The sequence below is a fragment of the Glarea lozoyensis genome, assembly GCF_000409485.1.
Source record: "Glarea lozoyensis ATCC 20868 chromosome Unknown GLAREA4, whole genome shotgun sequence".
Classification (NCBI taxonomy): Eukaryota; Fungi; Ascomycota; class Leotiomycetes; order Helotiales; family Helotiaceae; genus Glarea; species Glarea lozoyensis.
In genome coordinates, this window is record NW_007360999.1 from 1098543 (window position 1) to 1126228 (window position 27686).

Genomic DNA, 27686 nt, shown 5'->3' on the forward strand with positions numbered 1-27686 from the left:
GTACCAGTAAGCACCAATGCCTCTTCAATGGCGTTTTAACTCACATCATGTCTAGCAAGCCATGGCTCCTTTTCACCGGTGCTGCTCGAACGAGCGCGTAACATGGCGAAAGAGCACGATCGGCTAACCGAAGAGACTGCGGAAACCTTCGATGCAAAGATCTCGAAACGAATTGGCGAACTGAAAAATGTCACCACCGCGTTGCGAGCATGGGAGGAAAGCGAATCCGCAATGGAGGAGCTACATGCGCTTCTTCAAGATCCAACAACGGACGATGAGCTACGAGAACTGGCTACGGAAGATATGAATGCGACTCAATTGCAATTGGAAACGCTATCCCAGAGTTTGTCGAAGTCTCTTATACCAAAACATCCATTCGAGGACATGCCATGCTTGATGGAAATCAGACCTGGCGCAGGTGGTGGAGAAGCTGCTATATTTGCTGGGGATTTATTGAGAATGTACCGAGCATTTTGTGCGCGGAGAGGTTACAGGGTGTCACTGATGAAATATGATACTGCTGATGGAGAATCGGGTGATAATGGTGAAGCTCCTCTGGCGGAAGCTATCCTGGAAATTGAAGCGAGCGGCGCCTATGGGGAACTACGGAGCGAAGCTGGTGTACATCGCGTCCAGCGTGTACCTGCGACGGAGAAATCGGGACGAACACATACGAGTGCTGCCAGTGTGTTGGTACTTCCAAGTCTACCAGCAACCGGCAGCAGCGAAACAGACGTATCACAGGCGGACATGAATGATCCAGAGAGTGATTACTACGTAAACGCGGCGGATGTTAAGACAGATGTTTATCGTTCTAGAGGAGCGGGTGGCCAACACGTCAACACCACAGATTCTGCTGTTCGGCTCACGCATATCCCAACCAATACAGTTGTCGCAATGCAAGATTCGCGATCACAACACAAAAATCGAGAAAAGGCATGGCAGTTGCTGCGCTCGAAGATTGCTCAAGCTAAAAGAGAAGCGAGAGAAGCGGAAGTCTCCAGTATTAGACGTGGTGTCATTGGTGTTGCGAAGATGGGCAGAGAGAACAAAATTCGAACCTATAATTGGGGGCAACAACGCGTCTCAGATCACCGTAGTGGGATCAATGTACACAATCTTGATGATGTTATGGAAGGAGGTCCTGAGTTAGATAAAGTTATCGACAGCGTCAAAGCATGGATGGGAGAACAGGAGATGCAGGCCTTGTTAGCTGAAGAGCAGGAGGCAAGTAAAGCACCTCTACCTAATAAAAAGAAATAAAGAATACCTCTCACACTTTTTCTACGTCAATACTCTTGCTTCACAGTCGATGAAAATAAAAGTCTACACGTGATGGCGTTCGACTACCATACATAGTTTCGTTCAGCCGCCATGGATAAATACAACAAAAATCGTGAAGCCAGAACATCACATCCTGCTTGACTCGATGTCATCGAGAGCAATTCGATGTAAAAAATCTCACTATGTCGAGTCAGGACTATGCACCTGTTCCTGGTGGTGAAAATGAGAAAGACTCAAGGACGACATATCAACCACGACGCAACTTCACTATAACGCCCACTTCCATGTGCATATCACTCTGTCTTCTCGCCCTAACTCTTATAGCTTTTACTGTTGGTATGAGGGTTGGCCAAACATGGGAATCCTATCATCATGATCATCAGAGGGACAGAGGCGATGGACTTCTCGACCCGCAAACTTTTATTGGTTCTAGTAAGTCCTACATATCGTCCAGTATTGAATATTCACCAAGCACTAGTTGAGAATCACAGTACCCAAAAAAGACGTGATGTTCAAATTCCCAAGCGGCTATGAAAGCAGCGCACCGGGGACTGAGCAAATGTGGGATGAGTTGATGCCATGTAAGTTATATAGCCCCTTTCTTTCAACAAGCTCCGAATTCTGATTGTACAAAGTGGGAGCTGGCTTCATACGCGTCCCTCACCCACGTAAATACGCCATGCCACGGAGCAAAAAAATCGAAAACGATCCTGAAGACGCAGAATTGTATTCCGTATCCATGACGCACCAACTCCATTGTCTCGCCGTGTTAAGAAATGTGATCATCTACTATGAGAAGGGATCGAAATCTCGCTTTGCCGGGGAGGGACATGAGTATCATTGTATTGATTATTGTAAGCAAACTATCCTATCTATTTAACATCGGGTCTTGGTTTAAGGGGTGATGCTGATGGGAGTGGGTTAGTGAGACAAGCAGTTCTTTGTGCGGGTGATACGACGCTTGATCATGCTGAGATTGAGTTTAATCCGGATGGAAGTGAGAGGAGGTATGGCTTTAATGGGGGAAATGCTACGCATCGGTGTCGGGATTGGGGGGCTATCCAGAAGGTGTTGATTGAGAAGAGGTTTGATGATAAGACTGGGATATTGTTTTGAAGGTAGCGAGGAGAGGACAAGCTTAATGGCTGTAAATATCCGACTAGAGAATCAAGTGTTAAGTCGAATTATCATTCGGTGTAAACATCTCATATTTACTGCAAATCATAGGGGATATATACAAATTGTATCGAATTAGTCGAACCATTAATATATGTAATTTTTCGCCCCCTTTGTTTTGTTCATTTTAACGACAAGTCGTCGGCGAGTTCTTCTTGTTTCCACCGGTGTAATCAAACAACGATCGGTCAATTTATCATTCTCAACTCATATTCCGTCTGATTTCGAGAAGACAGAGATCTTCCATCTTTTGAGATCGTGGCGTACGCCACATGTTCGTCATCTGAGACATTTGGACGACAACTTCGAGAGCGTTTTTACAACACAGATAAAATATCGTCAGAACTTTGATAGGCAAAGTGTGTTTCACAAAAAAGATCCTTCCGAAGGCTTTCCATGACCACACCGGAGTACTAAAGCGATTAGGTTCGAAAGGATAACCGGATTGGGAAGGTAGAGCTTTTCTGTTTGTCATACTGTATGTGCCTATACCATTCGTATCCATAACCTCTTATCTCTATCTCATACATGTCTCTAATTTCAAGGTAAAGAATAAATTTTGTGCTTTATGACAGCATTAAGCAGTTATTGAAAATATTTTGTAAATATGCTCCCGGCTGATGAGTTCAAGCTTTCTGCCTCCGTACCTTGGCAAAGCTTCTCGCAAGCAATCGCCCCACCGCTTCACAACACAACCCCTCTCCTTTTTATCAAACACTTACGAATTAAATCTACATCTCCCATTTCTTCCCATATCTTATCTTCCTCATCGGACTCGGGAGCACAAGCAAGCTTTTACCGGCCGCCACAATATCGACCATAGCACCAGAGTGGCGGTCACCAATGTCGTCGTACATTCTGCAGGAGACAGCTCTGTACGAATGGCTGGACGCGAGCTCAACACTCTACGGATAAGTGCTGCAAGGTCCCATCGGAACGCTACCCAATTCAAGTTAAGCATCTTCTGGCTGTCGCCCAACGGTCTTCAGCGGTAGAGTGATACCAGGTTTGGCCGATCATGGCTGCAGAGGAGAGGTCGGGAGCGGGCCTGTCCCCTCCCCTCTTCGTCATCGAGCTGGGGAAACTTTTGGGTCCCCGGGGTTGACTGCTTTTCTTGAGTTTTTTTTCAATTGATTCCCATAACTACTTTTATCCTCGGAGTAGTGATTTCGTGTTTCGAGCATCTTTCGTCAATTGAACCTTCACGATGCGTCTCTCAACCTGCGTTACTGCTCTGGCAGTCGCACTTGGTGTCTCCGCTGCGGGCCATTCCGGTAGGAGTCTAAAGCACGTTGGATTGGAAGACAAAATCCGCCCGCAAGCTAGAAAACAGTCTTTACCAAAATCCAGCTTCAATCGTCGTGATACTTCCCAGTATCTTACTAATTCGACTCAAAGTAAGAAATCAATTACGAAAGTAGCCATTTGAAGAACCTAGCTCACAAAACTTAGAATACTCGGTCAATGGAACCGCAATCCCAGAGGTCGACTTTGATATTGGCGAGAGTTATGCTGGGTTGATGCCAATCTCGAAAGCCGCCAATGAGTCGAGGCAGTTGTACTTTTGGTTTTTCCCATCGGAAAACACGGAAGCCAGTGATGAGATTTTGATTTGGCTTAATGGTGGACCTGGGTGCTCATCGCTTGAGGGGCTTTTGCAAGAGAATGGACCTTTTACTTGGCAGTACGGGACATATAAGTATGAACCACCTGACCATTGCTGATTGTAAAATGCTAAATAATCATAGACCAGTTCCAAATCCATATACCTGGGTTAACTTGACAAATGTAAGAATGTTTTCTTCTGGATTTGAGACGAAGCTAATCAAATTATCAGGTTGTGTGGGTAGAACAGCCCGTTGGTACTGGATTCTCGCAAGGAGTCCCAACAGCTACCAGCGAGGCAGACGTTGCTGCACAATTCCTAGGATTCTGGGAGAATTTCGTCAATACTTTTGCCCTGCAGGGCCGAAAGGTTTACATCACTGGCGAGTCTTATGCTGGTTTTTATGTTCCATACATTGCAGATGCCATGTTGAACAAAAATGATACCACGGTAAAATCATCCTCATAGTAGCTGCGAATAAAACTAATCATGACTTAGTATCACAACCTTGAAGGTACCATGATCTATGACCCTTCTACCTCCACGGACGTAGTTCAACGCCAACTTCCAGCCATGGATTTCATCAACTACTGGGACGGTTTACATCCATTCAATGACAGCTTCAGAGCCGTTCTCCAGAACATGACAGACTCATGTGGCTACACCGAATTCAACGAGAAATACTTCACATTTCCACCCCCTGGACCACTTCCCGTCAAACTTCCTGGCACAGACGAGGAAAATGTAACTACACCCGATTGCGACATCTTCGACCTAATTTACAACGAAATCTTCTATGTAAACCCCTGCTGGGACATCTACCAAGTAGCAACCACCTGTCCCGTCCTCTGGGACGTCCTCGGCTTCCCAGGCTCCTTCGACTACCTCCCCGCCGGCGCATCCATCTATTTCAACCGAACGGACGTACAAAAAGCCATCAACGCGCCCTTAATCGAATGGGCCGAATGCACCAACACAGACGTCTTCATCAATAACACCGACACCTCTCTCCCCTCCGGCCTCTCCGTCCTCCCCGGCGTAATCGAACGCAGTAAACGCACCATAATCGGCCACGGCGACCTCGATTTTGTACTCATCTCCAACGGCACGCTGCTTATGATCCAGAATATGACGTGGAACGGCGCGCAGGGCTTCCAGAGTAAACCCTCTGATCCGTTCTACGTGCCGTATCACGATGATCCGAGTCTATCTACGCTCGCTGCGTCGGGGGTGCTGGGAACGACGCATACGGAGAGGGGACTGACGTGGGTTAGTGTTGATTTGAGTGGTCATATGATTCCGCAGTATGCGCCGAGTGCGGCGTATAGACATTTGGAGTTTTTGTTGGGGAGGGTGGAGAGTTTGAGTAGTATGAGCCCGTTTACGACGCAGCCGTTTCCGCAGCCGAATGTGACGGCGGGGAATGGGACGGCGCCGCCTGTGAAGAGGTTTGCGGGGATGGAGGGGATGGCGGTGCTTTAGATGGAGATCGTATCGTTGGATATGTGTAATGAATAATGTTTTTGTTAAATGGGAAACTCGCGTACATGATTGTTGGATCCGCCTTTGCATTCTTCTCCTACAAGCATCACAGAGCATCACTTCTGCTCGTCTAGCCCCTTCACATCTTCCCAGGCCTAAGCTCTCACCTATACCTTTCTACATCTCTACTCCCCCTACTTAACCACCCACCCGATCACTTCCCAAATCACACCTCCAGCTTAATCTTCCCCCACTGAAACCCCCTAACTCCATTCCCCAACCAACACTCCTCTCCCTCCACCAAACTCTCCACCCTCACCACCCCTTCCTCACACAACCCCCGTTCCAACGCCCACCGTCGCGTCGTCCCAATCTGTCCTCCACTCTCCGTGCTCGGCGTAACCCAAGCACCATCCCGCCAGAAAAAGGGACTCGTCAGACTCCCTTCCATGATCTCCCCGGTCGTCGAAACGAGGAGGACTTCCCGCCGGGAAGTGTAGTCAAGGAGGTTGATGCGGGTGCGTGCGTCGTCGTAGATGGCGCGGGATGTGGTTTTGTAGGAACTATAGGAGGAGGGCGTCGTGCGTTGGGGGTCGGGAGTGCAGATGAATGGGTTTGTGGTGGGAGGGTCGCCGTGGAGGGTGCTTGAGGTGAGGACGCCGCCTGTGAGGGGGGAGACTTGCGGGATATCTTTGAGGCGGATGGGTTCTGGAGGCGGGAGACGGGTTGGGAAGAGGGTTTCTAGAGATACGCTGGGGACGGGGGTGGTTTCGAGGGTTAGGATGCCGGATTCCGAGAGCAGGATTTTGAGTTTGAGGGGGGTGGGGGAGGTGGTGGGGAGGGAGGTGGTTAGGAAGTTGGTAAGGGTGGTGAGGCCGCTGGGACCGGTGAGGAGGGTTATGGCGAGGGGCCAGGAGAAATGTGTTGCTGCTAGGAGGAGACGGTCGCGGTGGAGGGGGAGCATGTAGAAGGGGGATGGGGTTGTGGTTGGGGGGGAGTAGTGTGTGAGGTTTTGGGGGCTGGTGAGGAGGAGGGGGTCGTAGCGGAGGGAGGTGAAGAGTTGGAAGGGTGGTGATGGGTCTGACATGGTGTCGTGGGAGGTGGACTGGGAATTGTTAGTATTTGCTGAAACTCTGGTTGAAAATGAGAAAGTGGTAGTCTCTTGTAGTGAGTCATAACTCGGGAAAATGAAAGATGGTTTTGACAAGTGGTTTGTATCCAGGAGAAGGAGTTTAGAGGCAATCAAAAAAAAATTTCAAGTGGCTGAGACTAGAAAGTATTGCTTGTTCCTCATAGCAGCATCATAAGGGCTGAAGTAATAAAAAAGAGATAGTAAACGAACGGATGATAGAAACAGCGAAATCCTAGGAACCTTATTTACAGCGCGGGAAATAGTGCTAAAATACTAGCTGAACCAATACTTAAAAACAGTTGAGACACGCTCTCAAAGTGCAGCGGGATAATCAAAGTCCTTCGAATATGTGGTTATTGCTATCAACGACGAGTTACTTGACAAAATACGCCGACTCCTAATTCGTATGGAGACTTTTTGGAAGCGAAGTTAAAACGAGTACAGGTACTATAGAAAACAAAAGACCCAGAAGCTGTATAAAGGGAACCAAAACATATTCAGAAAAAAACTCTGTATAATTAGGAAATATATACGTACAATTGATGGTTGCAGACCGAACGCGCTCGCGTGCTCACCAACGACGGGATTTCAAATTGGTTCCAAGTAAATGAAGAGACTCGCCCCTTAGATGAAGATATACTGAGTGTGCCTAAGTTTATATATATGAAGACATATGATATATCAAAAATTGACGCGATGACTCGGAGCTGACAGTGGAAAGAGACAGAGGAATAGGCCGGCAGAGAGTGGGTCTTCTTCGTCACATTCTTGTCCACGTGACCGTATTGGAACGGTGCTTCACATGCAAATAATCTAAAAGAATAGATTGCGTCTACAATTTGAAGAATTCGTGCTTCAGATATATTTTAGAATGAATTACTGAAACGAGAAACATCTGACCAATTCCTCTTCACCCCGGAGGTTGTCGTTGTCATACTGGGCTAGCGTGACGTCGCTCCCAACCAATCACGCCGAGGCTCTCCCGAAGCTGGCTCGCTGGGCCGTGGCCGTATCGCGAATCTTTTTCTGAACGGAAACAGCTTCGAGCATCATCGACCCATCATCGAGTTTGTGTCGACCACCCCTTTCCGCCCTTGTTTTTCTTATTTCTCTCTTCCCTACATTCCCCTAATACCACCACACTCCCTTACGATGACCACGCCAATCCCAATCCCAGCTGGGACTCGTCCTCCAACTTTCGCGTCATCAACACCTCCTTCATCAGTTTGGGATCGCATAACCACTTGGGCCTCGGAGAACAAGGCTGTGGTATATACAATTGCAGGAGTTGCGGTTGTGGTTACGGGCGCCGGGGTTGTATACTATCTTAACGATGCAGTAAGTCGGGGAACTCCTGGGCAAGTCTACACTGTAAGGAAATCTAACTGTAGCATTAGCCAGCAACATCTGTACGAGACACACCAAAAAAGTCCAGCAAGAAAGAGAAGCGGAGGAAGAAGGAAGAAGAAAAGAAACAGCCAGATCTTGAAAAGGGTCCACCAGCAAGGACCGAGCCCAAACCCGCCGCCGTCGAGACCGTAGATGAGCTTCCTGAGGTGGACGAGACTACAGTTGGAAATCTATCCGAGGCGGAACGCAAAGAGTACGCTGCAAAACTGAAGGCGGCCGGTAACACTGCATACGGTGCAAAGGATTATGACAAAGCTATTATCCTTTACGGAAAGGCCATCATTTGCAAGCCCGACCCAATCTTTTATTCGAATCGAGCAGCATGCTATAACGCCCAGGGCGAGTTCGAAAAGGTCATCGAAGACACAACTGCTGCGATTAACTTGGATAACGAGTACGTCAAAGCACTAAACCGAAGAGCAAACGCATACGAGGCCCTTGATAAATACAGCGAGGCGTTGCTAGATTTCACGGCAAGCTGCATTATCGACAGTTTCCGCAACGAGTCGAGCGCACAGGCTGTAGAGAGGCTGCTCAAGAAAGTCGCCGAGGCCAAAGGAAAAGCCATTCTTGAGACAAAGGACAAGAAGCTTCCAAGCGCGTCATTCGTTACCAACTACTTGCAAAGTTTCAGAGCTCGACCAGCGCCAGAAGGATTAGACGAGAAATCCGAGGTATTCGACATGTCTGGTGTAGGACAATTGAAACTGGGTCTTCGATCCGTAGAAAAGAAAACTGGTGATGGATATGAACAAGCTGCTGCTGCTTTCGAAAAGGCACTCGAATTGGGCGAACTCGGCGAACACGAAGCTTTTGCATACAACATGCGCGGAACGTTCAAATATCTTCGTGGAGATAATGTGGAGGCTTTGGAGGATCTATCGAAGAGTATCGAGCTGCAGCCATCCTTGACACAGAGTTATATCAAGCGTGCCAGCATGCACCTCGAGCTGGGTGGGTAAATTCGCGCTATTTTTTCAGCTTGTACTAATCGTGTGCGTAGGTAACAAGGACGAGGCGGCAAATGATTTCGAAAAAGCCATGGAACAGAACTCTGAAGACCCAGACATCTACTACCACCGCGCACAACTTCACTTCATTCTTGGAGAATTCCCAGATGCGGCGAAGGATTATCAAAAGTCAATTGATCTTGATGGTGAATTCATTTTCTCTCACATTCAACTCGGTGTCACACAATATAAGATGGGGTCGATTGCCTCGTCAATGGCAACATTTAGAAGATGTATCAAGAACTTCTCTCAGGTACCAGACGTATACAACTACTACGGAGAATTATTGTTGGATCAACAAAAATACCAGGAAGCTATCGAGAAATTCGACACAGCAGTTGAGATGGAGAAGCAGACAAAGCCTCTGGGCATGAATGTTCTCCCTCTCATCAATAAAGCCCTAGCGCTCTTCCAATGGAAGCAAGATTTCGCAGAGGCCGAGAAACTTTGCCAAAAGGCGCTCATAAGTAAGTTCGGTATTACATTTTCTTATCGTACGATTTATTAACATGGTATAGTCGATCCGGAATGCGACATTGCCGTTGCAACCATGGCTCAGTTACTGCTTCAACAGGGTAAGGTTACAGAGGCGCTCACATATTTCGAGCGTGCCGCCGAACTTTCACGAACCGAGGGCGAAATTGTCAACGCCCTCTCATACGCCGAAGCCACCCGTACACAACTAGAAGTCCAAGAGAAATACCCACAACTCGCAAACAGATTACAGGGAATGAGTGGAGGTATGGCTCCTATGCGCTAAAGAATTTAAATGTCGACCGAATTGATGTTGTCGCAACGAGCTTTTGGAAATGAGCAACTAGATTTTTGCAAGACTCGAGACGATGCAACGGCTATGAGGGGGCTTGTGTGTATGATGGATGGCGACGTCACGGGAATGGTTTGATTATCGTGTTGATGGAATGGGACTGGGCGACTGGGAGATAGACCGAAATCGTGCCTACCCGACCTTCTTTGTAATTAATACTCCGCTTCACTCCTGGAATACGAGTGTGTATAACAAAATGAACTTGTACGCAGTCGATCTTTTGGTCTTTGGATTTATGGGTAATTGGTGATGGGGCCGATGACATGTGATTTAAAGTTTGAATATAGCGATGTTTTAATTCAAGCCTCTGTTTACTTCAGGACCTCGGTCTGTAATCGTCTTATACCTTGACCCAAGCTTTTAAGTACCTCAAACCCCTTAAGTATAATCAGCGCCTACTTCTGCATCCGGGAGCCTGCCTAGGTCGGACACTATTTCATCCATAACGACTATTTCAAGTATGTAGCACCTCCTAACCTTTATATTCCCCAAAAAGGCCGTTTTAACCCGCCTTTCCAACTCCAAACAAACACATCGTCTCTGCCTCGGATTCGAGGTGTGAAATACGTGTGCAGAATTGCCGGTTTCAAGGAATGCGGTATAGGAACTTGAATCCCGTTCAGTGGGGCCCTTTGCTTTGTAAATCCCATCATCTGTATATCCCTGATTTGGTTTTGATACTGGCAGAATCCTGCTCATGAGATGATCCTTTCCTCTACCGAAGGGGAATACATTCTGCTATCGCGCGTATATTGGTAGACTCGGTGGTTAGATTGGTAATTGTAGCGTCCCGGGTCGTTGGATATGGGTTTTGATATAGGGGTTAGCTGAGTTTATGGAGTATGATGTTTTGGGGTTTGGTTGTGGAGTTGGATGTGTTAAGGGGATGATGTATGTATGTAGCGTCATAAAGGGTAGCTATTTTGTCAAATTACCGCAATGTTTATTCAACGACATACTCTCTAGCATTGAGATCTTGCTGACGAGATTTTAGGCATGGGTAAATAGTATAGTTTTTCTTCGCAGGTGCAAGGCTTGGTGAGATGGCTGTTGAGACTCGGATTGTTGTCTAATGGCAGTGTATGTAGATTATTTGTAATGAGGACAGAACGAATAAGTAAAGTAGGACGATCTGCTCAGTAAAAGGAAACGAAATCTGGTATCCTGTTAAGATTTGAAGTGTGATAATGATATATGTTAGCCGTTTCTAAAGTAGAACAACACAGAGTCTAAACATTTTCTGACTCATAGTCCAATGTTTTACCTAAAGCAGAACATACCTGTTAAGGTGCGTATTAGTCCTCCGAGCATTGCGATTTATAAGTGTTCGATTACATTAAACATATCCGAACTGAAACCTCCCAAACTCTCATAAATAGAAGAAGAAAGCAAAAGTAACCCGTGTAAACTAAGTTACTAAGTTACTAAGTCAAGGAAATAGTTGATGGGCGGAATGTTGTAGTTATTAACGTGAGAGGTAGGTACCTGCATACTTTTCTTTAATGCGCAATAGCCTAACACCTTATTTCCCTTAAAAAAGTAGTCTAACTATCGGACCAACCGGATGTCGGCTCATCGTTTTGTTGGTCATCGACCCCCCCTTTTTGACTTCTCGCTTAAGGAGGGCAACATCAAGATAGCACCGAAGAGGTATAACTTCTACTATAACCCTTAATAAAACCAGATCTTACCACTCTATACTTTTTCAATTGGAATCTTAGATTAAACAAACATCACACTGTCCCTTAAGTTCAAGGAAGAAATAGCTGTAGATCCTATTTGTCGCCTAATGTCCTCAAACGAATCTGTATACTGAGGTGTGAAGGTCAAGATCGTGGCTTCTGTAGTTAAGGCCACAGCTAGTTTTTGTGAAGATAACAAGGACTAGCTAAGGACTCTAGCCGCTAATCTTAATTCCCAAATCAGGGAAGTGGAATTCGAAAACTCAACGAGGCAGGTCAAACTTTACTGCGTGTCAGCGGCTGACGGAGGATACCTGTGCGAGAAAATCCAGAGCTCTCCATATGGATCTGATTTATGGAAGTGATGAAAAGGCCTTGATATTTCAAGGCCGCGAAGTCGGGATGGATTGGCATTGTTGCCTTCCGCTTCTACCGATACCCATCAACACCTCAATTCCAAGACTTTCATCTAGCCCTAACAAGTGAGGTATTGCTGTTTAGCCAGATTAGTACTTCAAGAAAGTGAGTACTGTCTTTCATTGCTGTGTTTGTAGGCGCTCCATCTTGCTGGCTGTTTAAATGAGTTGTTCACGTAACAGAAATGACGTCTTGAGGATTTTATTCAGTTGCTGATATATATGGCTCTAACAATCTGGAACGTTACAACGGGTCTGCCGTAACATGGCGAACGCGTAGTTATGATGATAAAAGGCGATCTAGTGGAGCATCTTTGTTGACGCGGAGAAGGTGGTGATTGATATTTAACGTTGGCAGCGCCACCACGTTAGAGGTTTGTGTAGTCACATTCTGTAGATGAAAAGAACCGCCCAGAGTTGGTGTGTTTACTCGTGTCTGGCCACTTTGTGCCGCCAACCACGGTCCCATCCCATCATCATTAACCTCAATAATATCTTCAAACTCTTCCTCCCCGTAGAACACATAATCCTCAAATCTAGTGTCGGTCTCATATCTCCTTATCATATCCTCAGTCGTGTCGCAAGGACACCCCTGCAGCTCCTCAGAGATACACGTTCTGCTTCCTTCGGGGGCACGACAATCGTGGTTGTCGCACATGACATCGATCTGTGGCGGGCAGCAGCGACAGCCTGCTAGGATAACGTCTCTGCCCTCTCGTTGAGTAATTGCTGTAGCTTGGCATTGAAATTGAAATGGGGAAATGTAGTCGGGTCCAAGGCACGTTGGGTCGGAACAGCCTGGTTTGGGGGAAGTAGGACATTGGCCAGTTTCGTGAAGGAGAATGGGACCTTCGTCCAGATTCATCTGAAATAGCGATTGTAGTTGATTTTCGACGTCGGCTGCCTGGGATGGCTCTTGAGTACCGCTAGACTGTGCGCATGTTACAAAGACCCAAAGGAGTGGAAGGGAAACAGTCCAGGCGCTAAAGATCGAAAGAAGCATCATTTAACAACCGAGCAATGATAATAGATTCCGAGGGGTTGTGTATATCAAAATAGCGAGAACTGCATGCCTTTAAAGTCATTGCTGTTGAGTGCCGCTCGGCGGGGTTTCAGTATTTGTGTTGGTTGGTCGTTGGAGTTGTTTTCGGAACCGTCACGTCTTCCCCCAGTTATAACACGTGCTTCGTAAATAGCTACCTCACACCAACTGTATCGAACCAAGATATCTAGTTGATTGAAACTTAAACTTGGGGGGTTGATTGATATATGATTTAAAGCACAAAATATACCTTCCATTTGTGTCGTTGAGTAAGTCATGTGAATCTTATTTCAACTAGTGTATACCTCTTCATTTAATAGATGACGAGTACTTGAGCTACCGTATAAACTCTCAATAAACCAACGGCACTATACTAATTCTCTTGAATTCCATTCTTCTTTCACAGCCAAGGAATCCCCTTCGTGAAGACAAATGCGAAAAGAGAATCCTCGTCTCACCTGTCAAAGAAAGTACCTACATCCATCACAACAGTATCGCAGCATAAATCACATTAAATAACCATCATCAATCTCTCCCTCTTCTTCACCACTCACCATTCCAATTACCAATTACCAACAACCCAAAACTCTTCTGCCTCCTCGCAAACCAAGTCACACAGCCCCATCTTACCTAAGTATACTCACACCAACAAGTCTTCTCACTCACACTTAATCCTACCCAAGCGCTTTGTATATATGGAGACGTTTCGACGTAGTAGAGGGAGCTTAGAGTAAGTGAGAGATAGATGAGATCAGACGAATAGAAATATCTGAATGTGGTGTTTGAACAACACACGTTAGAAGAGTGTGTAAAATCGAAGGACATCTGAATCGTGAATGTGTAGATCGAACTTGAAAGCCTGCGTTGAGAGGAAAAGTAGAGGATGGTATTGGCTAGCAATGAATGTATCTACGAAGATCAAGTGACATTACATGTAGGTTGATGTAGCCGGAACTTGTCAATTCCACAAGGCAAATCGCATCTCGATCATTAACACCATCCAACTTTTCAGCCCTAAAATTAGCTGGTTCTCTACGTCCAGACTTATCTTCCGTCACTCGGCTTTCAAATTCTTCGTATCCATTGAAACCAGTTATGCCTGGCGTGACAAATGAGGATTGAAGAACTATATCTTTCAGAGTAGAAGATAATACTAAAGCTGTAGATTAGATGGAAAAAGTATATTGTATAAGGCATGTGATTATGCGACGGAAACTAGGCTTTCGTTGATGATGGAAATACTAGTGTAGGAGTGACAAGGTGTAGGAGGTGGATAAGAGGAGTGCACTCTGACTAGGAGTGGATAAGGAGATGATTTGACATCGTGTGCACCTGTATACTCACACACCTGAAAGACAATTGCGAGTAGACGATGACGTGATTTGACCTTGTTGTGTTTCTTTGTGTCTCCAGAGCTGTCCAGTTTATTGTTCCCGGTAGCCGCATATCAAGAACCAAAAATCCACTCACCCAAAAACCACCAACCTCTTCAGCCTAAACACCTTCAAACCCTCCAACCCTGGCGCAATATATCTGAATCCCGTCATCACAAACCAAGAGATCGAAATTACCCCACAGCGAAGATCGTTCCCTCAAAAACGATCAATTGCTTATTCTCAATCCACACTCCGACTTGAAACACGACCGTTTCAAAAGACAACACCGAGAGCGGGAGGAGCCAAAAAGTGCACAAAAACCTGTGTTTAGTCGAGGTAACCCTTTAATCGACACCGTACCGACCGTGAGGCTCTGGCCCGGTTTTCGGCTCGTACTGAGGGTGTGCAAGAGTGTTTCAGGCCGGAGGAGTGCGATTGCGTGCATGAACTGTCGTTGTGCCACTTCCCGAATCCCAATGTGGGGAAGATACCGGTGGGATCGTGAAAGGTGAGAGGGAGGAAGTGAAGAGGAGAGAGAGATAGAGATAGAGTAGTAGATTGAAAGTCTAGAGCTTCCAGAAGGAATTTGTGCATGTGCAGAGAGGCTGTGAAGTGTTATGGTGAAGCTGATTTGCATGACCATGTGCGAAAGTTGCATAGGTGCAGTTATACTTTGGAAAGTCATTGGTTTAGTATCCATTCCCTACCGCTTCACAAATCCTTCTTCAATTGATTCGACAACCAGTACGAAGTACGAGGCTCTAGGATCGTTCCTTCAAAGGTCAGCTGAGAAATAGTGACCCAGAGGGTCGGTACGGTGTTTGAATCCTCTGAGAATTTAGAAAACGTGGTCAATTGTCGATCGTGGTACAAGTTGGGATGAGGATGGACGCTTTACAGAGGCGTATTCGGTAGACGGTTGGATGTTGGTTGTTGTTGGTGGTGTATCGTAGAGATTAAACTGTGTCGTTGAAGGACGACGATTTTCCCCACCAAAAAGTTTCGTTTCGTTTCCTCGTTTCGAAACTGTCACAGCCACCTCCACAACGATCAACACTCAACCCCATTTTTGACAGAAGAGGATCAAAGCTCAGAAATCATCCCAAGTTGGTTTCCCTTGCCTCATCGGTTTAGACTTTTGCAAATCAATCAATCTTACATATCAGATGATTCCAACAGACACCTTGCGTCGCACAACCCCACCGCTGTCGAACCAACATTCTCGTGGTCATCTCCCTCCATTTCTATATTGGTCTCAATTAGCTTGCATTTCCCTGGCGGGGTCAGGCCAACCCGTTCTATTTTGGTTGCTAATTATGTGCAATTCGCTGCCGCCCCTCCCGTCAAATCCCGCCTGGATCCCTTCCGAACGCTGCTCGATTGCTGCCCGCATCGCGCTAAAAGAGGGAGATAATGTCTGCTAATTGACCCGGTCTAAGCGCATGCGACCAGGTGCATCGATAGACATCAACTCGGGTAAAGTAGTCGTGAAGCTTCCGCTGCTTGGGTGCATGTGGTTTGCGTAAAAATCGATTCAGAGGGCAACTTGGTGCTTTTTTCATCTGCGCCGAGATGGTGATGGTGTACCGAAGAAGAGCAAGCCGGTCAGCAGAAGAGCGTCCCGTCGAGGCACATGGCTGACAGGGAGGTCAAAGTGTTGACGGTAACCGAACAAGTCTGCTTCCAGACTCCTTGAACGTGGTGGTGAGGCGTGGGGTTACCAATGCGGAAAACTACGCAACTCACGCAAGGGAAACTCGTGGAGGAAGGACTTCTCGAAAAGAAAAGTTCCGAAGACGATCTGATTTCCGACCAATTGATCTGGACACGGAAGGAACGAGTTACACCCACAAGAATTCAATGAAGAATCCTGATTGCGACATTGAGGTGTGGTAGCAATAGCGCCTAACCAATCTCATGAGATGCGGTCACGGGAAGTGCAAGCTCGATTTGGAGACGGTGGATATTACACTCCGTTGCTGATGATAGATGTTCGCTAAGCCATATTTCGCTTCTGGTTGTGAAGACTGGGCTGGATGACAGATTACGGATGATGGAGAAAATAGATGTTGCACAGTAGTAATGGTGGAGGAGCGCGCGAAGGACTTTCGACCTCGAAACGAAGTCCAACAGCGGTGTGCAAATCAGCTCCAAGTGGTCTCCATGTCAAAGTGGGAGTTTGATCTCACCCATCTTCGCTTGAAATGAGTGAGTGATTTCGTGAGTTCGGACGAACATTAGACGATCCGTTGGCATACGGCGAAGCTCGTAGGTAAATGCCGTGAAACTGCAGGTACGAGTATCCTCGTCGATTTCTCGAGCATCTTGGAATCTGGAAGCCATTCGAACAACAATTCGGAATCGTGAGCCAACAACCCGATGGTAATTGTTGAAACTTCACGTCGAAACAATGCACCCCTTTAGGTCTTTGGCACGCTGCTCGTGGAGGGAGTGCTCGTCTCTCATGCTCGTGAAGCTCTTCTGGAAATCCCAGCTATGCGATCCATGCCTTTATCACCTACCATCGGTAAGGCTAGACATGAAGATGGCATCTGAACAGCAGATCCCCAAAGTGCCGGGATCTCAAGGAGAAAATGGTTACGTCGTGTTGGGTCGCACAGATGATTTTTATCTGATGTGGTGATGTTTCAAAAAAAATGTTCTGAACATCAAACGTGCACCGTCAGAGCGAGGTTGATCGAAACGTCAAAATGAGCTTCTTTTCTCCCCGGATAAAAAGCAATCCCTCGGGGTGGAGCTCGTGCATCCTCTGGAGGAGCAGAAAGCATTAGGGAGGGACAACACCGACCATTTTGTGATCTTTGCAGCAAAGGCACAGTTGAGCATTGCAGCTTTGGCCTTCATTCAATGTTGAAGTTGAGATTGAAGTTGAGTTGGACGACCATGCGTCAAGCGTACGGGCAACTTACGAAGGTCCAACTGGGTGCCCCGTATGGCGGAAGGTGGGTGCGACGAAGCAGCACGAGCTGGGATCTGGTCAATATCGACCTGGCTGGACTGCAGAGAGAGGCGTCGACGCAAGCAACGCCAATTCTGTTGCTCGTCGCGTTTGTCTGCTATTCGCACTGTAAACTGCCGCCGGCTAATGTCTCCGCGTCTTGTCGGTGCATCAACACATCCACGGGTGCCACGATGAACCTTTCGTGGCCAAGTTGACGCCGGAGAGAGGTTACTTACTCTATCGCGTGCTGTAGACGCAGCCAAGGTTGGAATGGAATCATTTACTCGTCGGGTTTTGCTCCCAAGAACCATCCCAAGAAGAGTCTATGAATTGGCAGCGTCTTTCTGGGTCGCGTCAGGATGGCCAATCGAGGGCGCTTCCATCTGGGAGAAGAGATCGCTTCGGTCGCTTGGACGGGTGTTTTGGTCTAACGGCCACGAGGAGATGCTTGTGTTTGCTGGTGTTGATTGTTGGTCGGTCGAAGTTGGTGGTGCAAGGTGTTGCTGAGCAAGGGCCAAGTTGGCGGAAGTATTCATTCTATACCTGACCCGCTTAATACTGTAATTTGAGGCCAGTGATTGGCCTCGTGGGCCGTTTGCCGCTTAGTCCCGCCAAGTTTACGGGGATAAGTGGGCAGACAAGGGCCGATCGCAGGGACCACGCGGAAGTCAAATCTGGGAGAGCACGAGCCAGGAAGGGCGAAGACACCACCCCTCCCTTTTCTCATTTAGCCAGGGTGCAAGAGACATTCAGCGGCACAAAAACACTCACACCCTCGGCGCCATCCTGGTCAGCCGCCGTCCTCCTGCAGACACTAGCTCCACACTAGCGCGCTGCACCCGAATGCAGGAGCAATTTTAGCACAGCAAGCTTGAGTCTGTACTTTCTCATGTACAGCATCGACCACCTGCCCAGGATGGTCTGGTCTGGCCGTTCATACATATGGCTGTGAATGCCAGACCTGCTTCCTTTTCATCTTCAAGTCAGAAAAGTATAAGTCTTTCCTATTCCCGACTGCTATTTCATAATAATCATCCGCTTTCATCGCTTTCATCGCCTTCATCGCCTTCATCGCCTTTCATCAATCGCATCGGAATTCCTGGCTATCTTCTCTTATATTCATTTCTGATACACCCAAGCGCCTGTTGTACTCGGCCTCATCTTATTTCGCCAGCTCCAACTTCATCTAAGCCTTTCCTCCCAACTTGGTTCCGCTTTCTTCAACAATCTTCACTTTCATCACAACCACCTCGCAATGCCTTCATTAAGAAACGTCCTCAAGGGACTTGCTCTCTCCAGCTTCATCGTCTTCTCAACGGCTGCGCCAGTAAAAGAAGGAGATGCCTGTGGACCAGTTTCTCCTCCAACTCCTCCAACCCCACCTACTACTGCACCTATCAAGGTTACAAGTAGCTCGTCAGTACCATCGAAAACAGCAAGCTCGTCCACCACGACACCAACAGCATCTGCCGTTCCAAGAATCCCAGCGAGTGGAGGTTAGTGATATTTCTGAGGAGCTTCCAAACTCAACTAACCAGTCAATAGCGATCCCAGATCTGAACGGCACCACTCTTGCTCTCTCATACGTAGTCATTGGCCGGGGTATTCAGAACTACACATGTAGCAAAGCCGGATCAGTAGGAGCCGCCATTGGAGCCATCGCAACCCTCTACGATGCCACCTCATTAGCCTACTCCAACGAGAAGATGCTCCACACTCTTCCTGCCCTCGCTGTCAACATGCCAGAAGACAAAGCCGGAAAATACAGAACAGCTGCTAAGGCGCTCGACCTTAAACCAATTGGCCACCACTACTTCGACTTCAACGGAACACCCGTCTTCGACCTCAATGTCGAGTCCAAGATTCTCTTTGCCGCCAAGAAAGAAAACGTCAACGCCCCAGCGAACGCCGATAAGGGACCCATGGGAACTGGTGCGGTACAGTGGCTTAAGTTGGAAAACAAAGTCCCATACTCATTTGGAACAAGCGTGGGACTCGGAGCTGTCTACCGTATTGAAACCGCTGGTGGAGTGTCAACACTTTGCACCGCAGACAGTGGAGTTATTTCCGTTCCATACGCCGCAGAGTACTGGTTCTACAGCTAGACGACCAATCTGCCTCGTCGCTCTAAACCAAAATCTTTCCACCCAACATCCTCGCAACACATGGCGAGCACACAAAAAGCATCAAGCAACCCAAACAACCAGTCAACCCCGACATACCACCCACACCCTCATTCGCACGACCTTTACAAAAACATACCCATAGATGTACATACAACACCGATCTCCTCAAAGAGATCACAACCTTTCTTGCATTCTTTTAGCATCGCGCTACCTTTTTATTTATAAACCTTATTTCTTTTCTACTTCAAGAGAACGTCGATACCATCAAAATATGGACACGCTTTTTTACGGCGGGGCTGTTCCCTCACAAAAATTTACTTAGCTTAGCTTGGCTTTTACTTAATGGATGTATATCTGATGGGATGGAATGGGAGGATGTGGTGGTGTGCAGGGAATGGGGATGAGATGATGGGGGTTTTGTAGATTTAGCTAGCTACAGAATTTATCATGAATCGAAGGATTACACATCACACATTCTTCAATATTGCTATCATCATACACCTCGTGAACTCCACTTTCCAAACTCCATCGCAAACCCAATCTCTCCACCCAAATCTATAAATAACCCCAACACGTGGATCAAAGGTCGCTTTTCGGGTCGGCGCTAAAGTTGGTTACGGTCATCTTACCTACCTTTCAAAATATCTCGCTACAGTACGATGAATAAATCATATCATGCTTATGCGCGCGTGTTGGTTTCGCCCTTTTACTGGGATGCGTGTTGGTGTTGGAGCATGGAAATTAGGGTTTATGTTGGTGTTGGGGATGGGGATGGAGATTAGCTTTACCGTAACGAAGACGGGATTTTTGGTGGATAGGTATTTTTCTATACTGTTATAGTATTATTGTATAAAGGGTATTTAATGTTGGAGATCATCGAAATGGCTTGCGTATAACAGTATATCTGGTACTTATCACGGTTCTGTTTACCTTTATTTTACTATAGAAAACCAGAAAATCGCTATATATCTAGGTATGAAAGGCGTCCTCTTTGGATGGTGTGAGGTGCAAACTGTGTACTGAAATCTGCTATTTATCCCAGCATCATGGAGAGTAAATTGTTAGCACGGGTGGTGGAGATGAATTTTGGGTTTGCGGTTTTGCGGGGGGGAAGAGGAGTATGGGGTGTGGTTTGGAGTGTTGGAGGTTTCCAAAGATGCTCCACTTTGGAAGTTTTTGAAATGGAGGTCACGGCCTGATAACTGAAACGAATGGTAGTAGAAATGCGATCTGCGACGTTGGGGGTTGGGGAATGGAATGGGAGTCGGTAGGTAGGAGACATAATTTGACACCTTCTTTTCATAAATAACGAGATTTTCAAATTTAAACTTACGAGTGTGAAGATTTCGAAGTTCTTTCACTCCTAGCTTCATCTCTTTATCGACTCTTAGCCGTTCCCATTCGGGTTCTGCTTTTTGAGATGTGTATTTCGTGGTTTATATGCTAAATGCGAGAAGCGTGGGTTGAAGTGATGGTGGTGTATTTTTGCTGGTGAGGAATTTCTGAATGAATGGTTCTTGAGAGGTGTGATGGGGATGATTATGAAGAGGATGTAGAGCTGTGTTTAGAAGAGTTAGGTTTGCGAGCTTGTTGAGTGAACTGGATTATGGTTTTATGGTCAGGAAGTGTTGGTCGGTTTTGTATTATGCTAGTGTGGTAGAGCTAAAGAAGCTTAACGCTGTAAGTAGCATGCTCAACCTCCATGCCCTGAACTCCAAATACCGTTGCAATTTCCGAAGGCAGAAAAGGCGCTTCTCTCAACCAATCCAAATCCTCATCCTCGCATGATCCCGCGTCGTGTATATTGATCTTTGACCAACCCCGTGGGACACAAAATCAATGTCATAAAAGGAAACTTCCTTATGGACATCAGGAATAGGTACTGTTCCTTAAAAGGTGTGTATCCGTACTTTTGCTTGTTGGATAGGGGGTGATGGTCGATGAGCGGATCGCGAGACTCTCGTGCGGCGGCTATCGGCAGTCTCCTCGAAAGAGCATGCTCGTAGAATTTTAAACAGAACTGTAAATGCACTTTTGACCTCGCCAAACTGGTCATGTGTTGCATGTTCGATGTGAACATCGCGGAGCTTGTTAAGTGCTTGCGTTTGGGTAGTGACGCAGTGTAGACGTCGATAATGATTAAAAGAGTCCAGACTGGACCCACAATATAAGGACATCGACACTAGCCTAAGACCATGTAGGAGCTTGGTATAGCCGCTTAAGAGACTGGTATCTGGAGGTATATGCATGCCAGGTTTACAATCCATAGTAGCCGAGCTAGATTGTAGTCTAGCCACATACGAATTTTCGTACCCCTCCGTAGATGACAACCAACTTGTCACTTGTCCCCGTTAGCCAGCATTTAGAGTATTTCTCAACGACTTCTCTCCATCAACCAGCAGGCTCCAATTTCTTCTGCTTGCGGACGTCCCGCTTAGCAGGTCTCAGCTGAAGTCACCGCTTGCTCACCACCGAAATATTGCCTAAATATATTTCTGACGCGCATCTAGGCTGACACTTCCAGAAGTGATACTGGCTTCTATAACGCAACGTTCTGGGGGCCAGGGTACGTTCCTGAACAACCCAGGCACGTCTAAATAAGGGTTGCTTATGTCCGTGTGGAGGTCTTGCGAATACTCGTCTACCAAGTACTCGATGTCGTTACTGCTTGTTGAGACGGCCCGGCATGGCTGAACCAGATGCGGGTCTCTGTCTCGAAAGCAACCCTCGTCAATTGAAGCCGAAGCGGCAGCAGCGATGTTACAGTATGCGCCTTCATAAACGTCTCACATAATAGAGGACTACGTCTGCCAGTCTTCCACAGAATCCTGAATAATGCACAATCTGTCTATCCAAAGACATTCCACGCCTAGCTTTCGGGCAACATGAGCAGCAACCTGAAAAGTTTTCGCTCAACTCGAGATGGGGGATTCCAGATGCTAGATGCTTGTGGTCAATTTGTAGAATTGAGCGTCCCCCAACATCCGCATTCACCAACTGCCTCCCCTCCGCCGGCCCTCTCAGCCCCACTCTAATAAACCTAAATTCTTATCTATATATCAAATCAAGCATAAATTTTGCACGCCAATGAGATCAGCCCAATAAACCAGTGCCCCCGAGCCAAATGGTTATGGTTAGAACTTCATGAGTATCTGTCTACGAGCAGAACTTATGGGACCATAATCTGCTAGCGTCAGAGATAGGAGCTGGGGGCATGTTCTTTTGTTTTTCTTTTTTTGGGGGTGGGAGAGGGGGGGCATGTGATGGTGAGTTTCAGGTCATTCTCGCTCTTCTAGGTGAGGTTACAAATCGGGAGTGGTACAGGTGAGAGTAGCTTGAGGACATAATATCTATAGTGAAATAACGGACTTACAGCAGTGACTCAAGGCATATAACGGGGGTGTTATGTCAATTAACATTTCATCTTCAAATTGTACAAAGGTCTGCGTGAACCTGAATGTTCGTATGCACAACTGTAGTTAGTATTTTAAAGCAATCCCCACAGTGTTGTTCGTTGGCTAAGTGGGTGTATGCCAAGATTTCGTATTTAGCTTCACTTCAAATTGCCTTCACCTAAGACACTTTAGCATCTGAAGTAGAAATTCGATAGGCTCCTTATGTATTTAGTTTTTCCACTTCAAGAATTTCTACCCTTTGACGAGGAGAACGTGCAAGTGAAGAGTTCAAGAGCATACTCTAGATGAAGTCTAATGTTTAATGAAACTTTGCAGACTTCTTCTTGTCTTCCAAAATTCAGATCATGGTTTATATCCTGAAGTAATAAGAAAATTAGATATCGCTACAATAACTTCGTAGTTGTTTGAACTGACTGAAGCCTTTCGAATTGGTAATTCAATTGCAAGCCTCTCGTAAAATCACAGTATGCCACAACAGCAAATATGTGTAGTGGTGGAAACCCGATTTCTGTTCATCTAGTTGACCAAGTATCGCATTTTTAGCAATTAGATGTGTTTGAATTGTGTTTGGATCTTACTGGTTTTATTCATTAGGAGGACCACTGGTTTTGCGCCGTGTTTTCCTATCGTTAGACTTATTAACACATGGTTTACATCGCATCCTCCAGTGATTGATTGTGTTGGTTCTTGCTACGCGATTTCAAACGACGACATTACTAGAACATTTTCGCACTGATTTGGCAATGCAGACAATGAAAATTCTTTACGGATACTCATTGATGATAGATGTCCATCAGTCAACAAGCAATGTTACCAAAGTACGCGATTTTGCTTTCTACAGCGTCAGCTAACGAATATCATATCAAGTTGGGTACATGTTCAGGCTTTAACCTACCAACCAAACCTAGCAACCAACCTCATTTCCACACCGAAACCCAATTCATCTTCACTCAAGCATTAAAGAATTCCAACATGTTGATTTTGCAGCCAACAAACGTGCTTCTACCAATCAAGTATATTCTGCATCGCTTAAGCGGCCAATGGAGACCTTGACATGACGGTTACATGTTGGCGGCCTTTTTCTGCAACATGCACCTTGCCATGTCTCGGAACGTCAAATGAAGGCAGCAGTCTCTGGCACAGTTGTTTGGGCAGCGACAAACAGACATGAGGTGGCTATCAGGCTGGCAAGATCCTGCGGGATTGCCTTCTTTTGAACTGAGTTTTAAGCATGATCTCTGAACTTTCGAATTGTGCTATCAAATCGCTCACTACTGAAAGTCATTAGCTTGCAGAGAACTGTGCTAGATGCTCATGGAGGGGAATTCAAGCGTCGAGATGCCTTCGCTCGGCACGGATAAGATCTTCAACTATAGACCGCTCATCGAAAAAGACGCTATACGCTTAATCCTCCTCGAACCCTCCCCAAGAGACTCTCCCATATGCTGCTCAATAGAGCACTCGACGCTCACCCGCTTCGAACACGAGCTACGAGACCACTACACCGCTCTATCCTACGTCTGGGGCTCACCAACCAAAACACACGAAATCTCAGTCGATGGCTGTGTTTTCGGCGTAACATCGAATCTCGAATCCGCTCTTCGACATCTGCGCGAGGAGGAACCGGGTCGAGTTTTGCGGCTTTGGGTGGATGCAATTTGCATTGATCAGGAGAATGAGGGGGAGAAGAATACGCAGGTTCAGCAGATGGGTAGAATATATGCTACGGCTCATCATACTGTTATTTATCTTGGTGAGTCGACTGAGGCGACTGATTGGGCTTTTGAAAAGCTTCGGTCGTGGCGGAAAGAACGAGGAAAGTCTGCTTCCGAGACGGATGCCGGCGATGTGAAATCAGGTGTTGATAATGTCCAAAAGCTCTGGGATATACTGGAAAGCGATGTCTTGACTTGCCAATGGTTCAGTCGAGCTTGGGTTTTTCAAGAACTCATGCGCTCGGGAGATCCGTGGTTGCAATGTGGAAATATGAGAACGAGATGGGATAAATTCTGTGAAGCAACCAGAAGCGTGTGGGAGCAGCTTGCGCACAGAGAGCACAAAGAACTCTGGCCTATCATGCCACGACCCGAGGGCTTGGATCTTCTGCAGAAAATGCAAACTCGACGTCAAAGATTGCTTTACCCTCAGGCTGCTCTACTTCCTCTTGCGGATGATCATAATTATCGATATATAGGCCCTGCTGTCAACAAACAACGTGATAAGACCAAGAATAATCTGCTTGACTTACTCTCGCTACGACGAAACAGCCATGCATCAGTTTCGAAAGACAAAATTTTTGCGCTTCTAGGAATCGCGTCTGACTATAGAAAAGATCCAGGTGATCTAAGAGTCGACTATGGGTTGAGCACCGTTCAGGTTTTTACCAAAGCGGCCCAATATATAGTGTTGCATTCGAAAGAGCATTTCGACGCCTTCCTCGACGAGGTCCTGGAAGGCGACCTTACCAAGAGAACCCGCAATCTACCTTCTTGGGTACCAGATTGGAATCTGGACAGGTCGGATAACAAAGCTCCCGTCACCTGGGCATCATGCTGTGGATCACTATACCAAACATTAGTTCCATCATTCAGACCGTGCGAACAATTACCAGCACGTCTCGTTTGCTCAGGGTGGCTCTTCGGAACTGTCTCTGGGCTGAGTGACAAGTTCTCGTATCTTTCGAAGTCTGAAGACCAGCTTAGAGAGGCATGGAGAGATGTCGTGAATCGTGCTCAAGATTTTCATGCTCCTCATGTTATTAGAGATGGTTATTGGGGTATCCATCAGCTCGTCGACGCCCTTTTCGCGACCCTATACAACGATTGGCTGGGTCATATGAAGACTGAATTGCAGGACCATCTGATACCGATTGGGTCTGAAAGGCATCTCGGTGACGATTACAGTCATGGCTTCCGAAAGATCATTCTAGACCTTGTCAACATGAAACCTGATGGCGACGTCTGGTATGAAAGAACCAAGCTCCATCCCATGGCGATCATGTGCTGTCTATGTATGGGCCATAGTTTCAATCTTAAGGATGTTTTGGACCCAAAAGTGTATAGGCGAGAAAAAAGCGAGGAGGAGATGATGAATTTTCTGAATGAGAGCTGTCGGTTTGTCGATGGCCAGCGCATGGGACTTCTCAACTTCGAATCACAAATCATTACAATCATGGAGAAGCAAAAGGCGCAACCGAAGATTAACGGTCAAAAAACGTATCAAGGTCCCCCACCTTACAAGCTCGATATTGGGCTCCTTCCCAACTCGGCCCAAAATGGTGACATAGTTTGTTCGTTGTTCGGTTCCGAGAGGCTGCTAGTTTGTCGGGCCGTGCCGAAAGGAGATGTTGAGAGCAACGAAATTGGTCAACATTTAACTATGGTTGGTGAATGTTATCCTAACGACGCCTCTCTTTCTTGTTTCAACGGAAAAGACGTCCCAGTGACGAATTTCATCATTCATTAAACAGTATTAGTATAGTCGTGGGACATATTGACATTTCCAATGGTTGACTGAACAAATGGTCTTCACCTACTGATAGTCGGCATTATTTGAGATGTAATCTTATAGAGATATTGAATATGTTGTATATGGGAACCAATACATGTCACGTGAGATTTATCGTCCACCAGCGACCCTAACACTTCCGTCACCTCCACCTCCTTGTCTATTACGGTTGCAGGTTAGCTCTTATCCCTTTAAAAGGGTTTCAGACTATTCTAATGTGATGTTTCAACGTACCGGACTGTGGAAGTCACATCATCATCTCCGCCCTTGTTATACGCGTCTTCTCTGGCCTTGTCTTCCGGGCCACCTGTACCTTCGAAATCTTTTGCTTTTGTTGGTTTGCCGGTTTTGAGGATGTCCCCGCCTTCCGACTCTGGGATCTATCGTAGGGGTTAGTTGAGTGGGAAGAGAAGTAATGGGATATGAGAGAGCGATCGTCGAGTTTCATGGAAAGGTTTATGGACATAAGAACATATGTTGTTCTCGGTGGCTCCATGATCTTCGGCTATACGTGTCTTGTTTGGAGTCCGTTTGCTTCGTCGCAATACTCTATAGTAGAGAACAGGTAAAGGATTGCAGACGCACCTCACGGTTATCACCCGCACCACTGGCTGCAGATCCGACTGTTACGGTTGAGCCAGGGAATTTCTTGGTTACGCTCTCGTCAACGCCAGATTCGTTTACTGTGAGAGTTCTTGAGGTTAGCAACATGTATCTCGACAATTCTCGGTCTCCGATAATTGGAGTTGGAAGTGAACCGCGCCGAGTTGGAGCTGCAAATGAGATGATGCACAGATATGATGTTCATCGGATCCGCAACAGGAATATCATCACACTCCCTCACCCGGTCCGGTTCGTACTCTAATGTTCAACTAGAGAGAGCAAGAAACAACAAACCGTGAAGCTCACGATTTGTGAACCACCGAAACTTCTGCTGTCCTTTCAATCTCTTTACCCAAGCATTGCTCACTCTCACTCGTCTATCCATCCTTGAATTCCAAACGAGGGGAGTAAAAAGCAAAAGCCATACTGACCACTATCACTGCCCTTATTTGCGGCACCCGTCTTCATTGCAGGGGAATTGAGATCCTTCTCAGCTTGCTTTGCTGCGGCGAGGGGGTCGTTTGTTGAAGACATAATGCGTTGTTTTTGATGTCGAATCGTTCGTTCTGGAATCTTCAAATTAGGAAGCAAATATTCTTAGAAGCAGTGTTACAAAGATGGTATGATTTC

The 27686-nt window shown here is 46.6% G+C and overlaps 9 protein-coding genes across 9 annotated transcripts; 6 read left to right on the forward strand and 3 right to left on the reverse strand.

Moving 5' to 3' along the window:
* Positions 1–102: 102 nt before the first annotated feature.
* Positions 103–1263, forward strand: GLAREA_09720 (Release factor; the record flags this gene model as incomplete). The annotated part of the gene is made up of 1 exon (XM_008086316.1): positions 103–1263. The coding sequence occupies one exon, from the start codon at positions 103–105 to the stop codon at positions 1261–1263; it is 1161 nt and encodes a 386-aa protein (XP_008084507.1).
* A 203-nt stretch (positions 1264–1466) lies between these two features.
* GLAREA_09721 (uncharacterized protein) lies at positions 1467–2400 on the forward strand (the record flags this gene model as incomplete). The annotated part of the gene is made up of 4 exons (XM_008086317.1): positions 1467–1716; positions 1776–1865; positions 1920–2138; positions 2210–2400. 4 exons carry the CDS (start codon positions 1467–1469, stop codon positions 2398–2400), a joined length of 750 nt encoding a protein of 249 aa, XP_008084508.1.
* Positions 2401–3667: 1267 nt separating this feature from the next.
* GLAREA_09722 (alpha/beta-Hydrolase) lies at positions 3668–5548 on the forward strand (the record flags this gene model as incomplete). The annotated part of the gene is made up of 5 exons (XM_008086318.1): positions 3668–3857; positions 3913–4159; positions 4209–4248; positions 4298–4516; positions 4565–5548. The coding sequence occupies 5 exons, from the start codon at positions 3668–3670 to the stop codon at positions 5546–5548; spliced, it is 1680 nt and encodes a 559-aa protein (XP_008084509.1).
* Positions 5549–5774: 226 nt separating this feature from the next.
* GLAREA_09723 (D-aminoacid aminotransferase-like PLP-dependent enzyme) lies at positions 5775–6635 on the reverse strand (the record flags this gene model as incomplete). The annotated part of the gene is made up of 1 exon (XM_008086319.1): positions 5775–6635. One exon carries the CDS (start codon positions 6633–6635, stop codon positions 5775–5777), a length of 861 nt encoding a protein of 286 aa, XP_008084510.1.
* A 1197-nt stretch (positions 6636–7832) lies between these two features.
* On the forward strand, positions 7833–9860 carry GLAREA_09724 (TPR-like protein; the record flags this gene model as incomplete). The annotated part of the gene is made up of 4 exons (XM_008086320.1): positions 7833–8018; positions 8078–9044; positions 9094–9567; positions 9619–9860. The coding sequence occupies 4 exons, from the start codon at positions 7833–7835 to the stop codon at positions 9858–9860; spliced, it is 1869 nt and encodes a 622-aa protein (XP_008084511.1).
* A 2444-nt stretch (positions 9861–12304) lies between these two features.
* GLAREA_09725 (uncharacterized protein) lies at positions 12305–13027 on the reverse strand (the record flags this gene model as incomplete). The annotated part of the gene is made up of 1 exon (XM_008086321.1): positions 12305–13027. The coding sequence occupies one exon, from the start codon at positions 13025–13027 to the stop codon at positions 12305–12307; it is 723 nt and encodes a 240-aa protein (XP_008084512.1).
* A 5632-nt stretch (positions 13028–18659) lies between these two features.
* On the forward strand, positions 18660–19509 carry GLAREA_09726 (uncharacterized protein; the record flags this gene model as incomplete). Its single annotated transcript, XM_008086322.1, has 2 exons — positions 18660–18900; positions 18950–19509. 2 exons carry the CDS (start codon positions 18660–18662, stop codon positions 19507–19509), a joined length of 801 nt encoding a protein of 266 aa, XP_008084513.1.
* A 4775-nt stretch (positions 19510–24284) lies between these two features.
* Positions 24285–26411, forward strand: GLAREA_09727 (uncharacterized protein; the record flags this gene model as incomplete). Its single annotated transcript, XM_008086323.1, has 1 exon — positions 24285–26411. One exon carries the CDS (start codon positions 24285–24287, stop codon positions 26409–26411), a length of 2127 nt encoding a protein of 708 aa, XP_008084514.1.
* Positions 26412–26564: 153 nt separating this feature from the next.
* Positions 26565–27590, reverse strand: GLAREA_09728 (uncharacterized protein; the record flags this gene model as incomplete). Its single annotated transcript, XM_008086324.1, has 4 exons — positions 26565–26613; positions 26688–26833; positions 27039–27136; positions 27488–27590. 4 exons carry the CDS (start codon positions 27588–27590, stop codon positions 26565–26567), a joined length of 396 nt encoding a protein of 131 aa, XP_008084515.1.
* Positions 27591–27686: the final 96 nt, after the last annotated feature.